The 5,318-nt window shown below is 47.7% G+C and overlaps 1 protein-coding gene across 1 annotated transcript; it reads right to left on the minus strand.

Annotated features, from left to right (window-relative positions):
• Window positions 1-448: 448 nt before the first annotated feature.
• Window positions 449-2,118, minus strand: TMSB4X (thymosin beta 4 X-linked). Its single transcript, XM_030463473.1, has 3 exons — window positions 2,035-2,118; window positions 1,309-1,422; window positions 449-912 (listed from the first exon to the last, which is right to left on the minus strand). Exons 2-3 carry the CDS (start codon window positions 1,406-1,408, stop codon window positions 878-880), a joined length of 135 nt encoding a protein of 44 aa, XP_030319333.1. The 5' UTR covers window positions 1,409-1,422; window positions 2,035-2,118; the 3' UTR covers window positions 449-877.
• Window positions 2,119-5,318: the final 3,200 nt, after the last annotated feature.

Genomic DNA, 5,318 nt, shown 5'->3' on the forward strand with positions numbered 1-5,318 from the left:
CATCAGCAGAATAAAGTCTAATTTTAATTTCTTTATACAACTGAGGTTGAATTTGTGCAACAGTATAGAACTCTTACTAGAAGACCTATGCTAAGGGTGGGGCAAAGCATTAAACAGCCCAATTTTTTGCCTTTATCTCTACATTAAATATTGAAGAAAAAATTATATAAAGTGATATACTCACACAGCAATGAATTACATGCAATTTTTTACTGAAATTGTCTAAAAGCTACCTTTGAGGAACACAAATTTATCTACTGGTGAGAACACATATAAAAAAAAAAAAAGAAAAAAGGAAAAAAAAAGAATAAGAAAAAAGAAAAAAAAAGAATGGTGATTGAGGTTTGAGTCATCTCCAAAGGTTTTACAGTATCCCATGTCTCAGTATTGGCTTTTATGCTTCATATCCTTTGATACAGTTCTCCAAATAGAGGACATAAATACCATCCAGGTTTTAAAACATTTTATTTGCATATTAAAAAAATTGTGCATTCCAATAATTAAAATCATTTGACCAACAAAAAAAAAAAAATGGCACTCGATTAACTGCATTTTACAGCTCGCAGGACCTTGGTACAGCTTTGCATTTATTCATGTGTTACTCTAGTTTACTGTAGTCCCACCCAAGTTCTTCTTTCATCAACATGCAAGCTCTTTCATGCCACCAGGACCAAAGCCAGACAGGCAGAGGGAAAGGCAGCGCCTTCATTCAGTGTCAGTAGTTCTCTCTATTCTTTTGATGTGAAAGGGGCAGTACAGTCATTTTAAACTTTATCCAACCTCTTTGCATCTTACAAAGTTAAACAGCTAAAAGAAGTAAAATAAGAAGGCAATGCTTGTGGAATGTACAGTGCATAATTTGGAAGGGCAGATTTCATTACGATTCACCCGCTTGCTTCTCCTGTTCAATTGCTAAAATAGGGAGGAAAAAAAAAACAAAACAGAAAAGGAGAGGAAAAAATAAAGATTGAGAACCTGAAATGCATTCATACGAAAAATTCCTAGCGTTTTGAAAAAACGCATTTAAATATAAAAAAAATTAAATACATGAAAATAGTAACGTCAATAATGGCAAATCAAGCATTTACTACGCGGTGAGCTCAGGTTTTCGCTGTCTAGCACAGCCACAGCCGCCTACCCTCCCTCCACCCCGCACTCGCCGCACCCCCGGCTCCCCGCCCGCCGCCCCTCTTTGTCTCCTCCCGCCCCCCTCTCTCCCTCCCTCCCCCTCTCCCTTCCCCCCCCGCTGCTTGCCCCCTCCCTGCCCACACCCCTGCCCGCCCTTCCCCACCGCCTGCCCGTACTCACTTTCTTTTGAAGGCAGCGGGTTTTTCTCTTGCGTCTCTGTCTTCTTCAATTTGGACTTGTCAAATTTCTCGATCTCGGCCATGTCTGGCTTGTCGGACATGTTGGCAGGTGACTCTGCACGGAAAAGGGGAGAACCCCGTTATCCCCGGCGAGGGCTCTCTGGGCCCCCCCACCCCCGGCGCCCCCCGACCCTGTAAAAGGGGTGTGGGGGGACAGCGGCCCAGCGCTGGGGGCCCAAAACTCAACGCACGCCGAGAATACGACGCTTAATCCCCGGCATATTTTAAAAATGATTTGAGAAGGTATTAATGTAATCCAGAATCAAAGGCACTGCTGCTCGCCGCCAGCCGCCGTCGGGGGCAACTCCCAGTATATCCGCGCTGCGGAGTACAATAGAGGGGAAGCGCCCGGCGCTGACCGCCTTTTAACTCGTTAAGGGAAAATTAATTAAAAAAATACAAGCCCTGGGACGCCAAAAAAATTAGCTTGCACGCCACCGCCCTGCAGCGGCGCGGCCTCCAGACAATACCACCCCCTCCCCGCCAGACAATAGCCCCCCCCTCACACCCCCTCGGACAATAGCTCCCGCGCCCTGCCCTGCCCTGGGTCCCTCCTCGGCAGGGGTACTGGGCAGGGGCCCGCACTGCCCACGCTTGGGTGACCCGAGGTGGGGTTGTGGGGGCTGGGAGGGGGGGGAAGGTTTGGGGGGAGAGAAGCGGGACCCACCGGTATCGCCGCGCGGTGATGCTCAGCCCTGCCGCTCGCTGCTGCCGCCGCTCCGCACGCCAGTATAAAGCGCGCTCGCTGGCGGGGCGGTTTTATCCCCGCGCCTATGCAAATGACGGTGATGTCACCGCTAACCATTTTGCCGCTTTTTTTTTTTTTTTTTTTTTTTTTTTTTTGCCTTGCTTCCTTCCCCTCCCTCCGCCGCCCATCCCTCCTTCCTCCTCCGCGCACACCCTGCTATATACACGCACAGGGGCACACGCTCACTCCCTTTTTAAAGGCAAAAATCGCCCCGATCTCTGTACAGATCCCGGACTCGGGCCCAGCCCGGCTACGGCCTCCGGAAGACCCTCCCAGGAGACTCCGGGGCTGGATTCGTCCCCCTACTCCTGGTTTCCTGGCTCCCGAGCTTCCCTGCCCCGCCGACCCGGGGCCAGCACAGGGGCGCGTCCGGGGCAGGGGTGGTAGGGGTAGGGGTTGAGGTAGGGGTAGGAACGGGGGACAGGGCGGGTCGGGGGTGGCAGGAGTAGTCGCCGGCGACTTTCGGCACCTGCGTACCGCTGTGCTCGGCTTGGGCTGGGAGTGGTTTTGCTGTGGCTCTCTGCTTCTCCCGATTGAACACTATCAGCTCGCTGATGATGTTACTCAAATTTCCGCATTTAGTGAGATAAAAAACCAGAAATCCTTTAGACCTCCGAGAGAGCTGCCCCCTCCCCTCCCCTGACCCTCACCCTTCCATCCTTCCCCGTCCCTATCCCGTTCTTCTGCAGCCTTTGCATCCCTGCTGCTGCAGGGGATGGAAAATACCGCCGCTGTCCGTCTCCTTCCTAATGCAGCCATCGCCCTCCTTGCAACCCGGCTGCAAAGGGAAGAAAGAACCACCCCCACCGCCCATGGCCAGGCCATGCTTCACTGGCAGACAATGTTCCCGGCCAGTTGCCGCCCGGCCTTGTCTCCGTGGCCCGCTCCCCAGCAGAGGGTTGGTCCCAGCCGGACATCCCCACCCGGCCCTGGCTGCTGCGGCTGGGGAGCGACGGGGCTGAGGCCGTGGTGAGTTCCGGCGGGACCAGGGCTGCCACCTCCCACTGCCGCAGGGCACTTGATGTCCCCAAACCGCTGGCTGGGGGAAGACATCCCCGAGCAGGAATAGGTTTTAAAACCAGCATTGTCTAGCTACATGGGCAGTTGGAGTTGGGTGGGGGATAGAAAGGTTGTATGGCGCGGGTGACTCGTGTTTCTGCATTTGTGATGTTGGGTAATAAACTGAATTATTCACGTGAAAGAACTGAAAGACGAAGGGGGTGTTTGTGCGTGTGGATGACTGACAAGGAGACGGGAAAATCTCTGCGCCTTTGTCTGGCAGAAGCTCTGCAAGGGAGCGGAGGCACGCTTGCTTCCAGGGTGTGAGGTGGCACGGGAGCTGGCACGTTGGATTTAACTTAATTTCTGATGCTTCTGGGACATCTGTATGGAAGCCATGTAGGGTATTGGCCCTTGCTGCCAGCCCTCCAGAAGGGTATCTAATGCGAAGGTGAATGATGATGAATTAAAAGCTCTGAGTCACAAGCAGTATTAATACGTGCAAGGAGAACTGTAAATATATTTCAGTAAGTTCCCTGGGGATGCTGCTTCCTCTGATTCGTGGCTGTTCTCTCCCCTTTGGCTCGCCATTTTTAATAGCACTTCCAGAGCTGTGATTTCAAAGTGGTAAAATCTTATCCCCTTGGCAATCTCAATAATACTGGCTATAGTGAACCAAGATTACCAGTTGGCCCAGCATTTTCCTAAACCCAAGCTCCTTCACATTGGTAGGTGTGGTGTATGAAGTCTGGTTTACTCCTCTAGACCATGAGCACCTCCAAAACTGAGATGGACAAGAGAGATATCACTAAGTGCAATGGTGCAAACTGAAAGTACTCCTATGAGCCAGGGACTGTGCAAGATTAAAGGTGAAAGAAATGGAAAGGAATGTATCATGTAATTTGGGAATATTTACAGATTTTCATAATAATAGCATTAAAAGCATTCCTGAGGTGTCTTCTGTGTAGAATACCAGCTAACTGATAGCTTTTGAGCAAGATTTGTAAAATGAGTTTTTGGCCTTTTACTGCTTTAACTCATTTGAGCATCGAACCTCATGACTAGGAATTGTAAAGTTTCTCTGATGTTCATCAGCATTCCCAATGATGTTACGGCCTCAGACTTTTCAGTTTTCACCAAAGATTTTTGGGCCTCTTCATCCAGGTTACATTTAGTATAAATATTCTTTAGATATTTTCTCTTCCATAGCTGCTGGAGGTCCTTACCTGTGTGTCTCAACAATCAGTATTCCTCTGATCTGAGTGTGGGAAATGCACTCCTGAAGTTGAAAAGCAGTGAATACTTGTGGTACTGGGGTCTGACTTCAGAAGCTGCCTGTCCAGTAGCAGTTCTGCCTTCTTTTGTTTCTGCTCATTTTGGAACAGAGCCACATATCTCTTAAATCAGTGTTAACCCACAGCCTTAGATAGAGCTTTGTCACTATATGCAAACTAGGCTCCTCTCCTGAGTTTAAATCCAATTACAGTTCTGAGGGACAAAAGCAAATAAAAGATTTATACCTTTGCTGCTTCTCTGACTTTCTGGAGGTCCTTTACGGTGGACTGGGAAAGAATAACTTAGAAATGTCATATGTACTTTACCATATATATGAAGCCAGTATTGTTTCACTTAAGCAAAATGAGTATGTTGCTTTTTTGATGGCAGGATGCAGTCTAATTTCTGTAAAAATAAATCCTCTATATATCATTTTATATTAGTAGTATGGCTATAGAAATAACCTATCTCTAAATCCTTTTATGTTTGCTTCTTTTTGATGCTCTTTGGAGAATAAGAGAAAGATGCATGTTCCTACAAGACTGCCCTGTCATATAACTTCAGGGGAGAACAAACACCAAAGTATGCTTGGATGGCACCAAGGTTATGTCCTCAATAAATGTCCTAGACCATGATATAAAGGATAGCTTCCTTATGAGTTCTCAATTTGGATAGTGATGAGCTGTTCCATTTTTAAAAAAATTTTTTATTACTTTACTAGTTTTGCTAGTTCCTATCATGATTATTTTAAAAAGTTTCAGTCAACAGATACTTGGTGTTGTAGTACCCCACTATGTTTGCACTCAGTCATTTACATGTTAAAGAAGAGTACTTTTCGGCACATTGCTGATCCCATTTGCAAGAAGGAAGTTGGACCCTCACTAACAGATTTTTGAGCTAACACCTTTGCAGTTTTCAATTAGAGCAAG

The sequence above is a fragment of the Calypte anna genome, chromosome 1 (assembly GCF_003957555.1).
Source record: "Calypte anna isolate BGI_N300 chromosome 1, bCalAnn1_v1.p, whole genome shotgun sequence".
Taxonomy (NCBI): Eukaryota; Metazoa; Chordata; class Aves; order Apodiformes; family Trochilidae; genus Calypte; species Calypte anna.

Coding starts and splice junctions, on each gene's coding strand:
- TMSB4X (XM_030463473.1), bottom strand. CDS start 1,408: ATGTCCGACAAGCCAGACATGGCCGAGATCGAGAAATTTGACAAGTCC. Junction 913..1,308: donor CCCGCTGCCTTCAAAAGAAA/GTGAGTACGGGC, acceptor TCCCTATTTTAG/CAATTGAACAGGAGAAGCAA.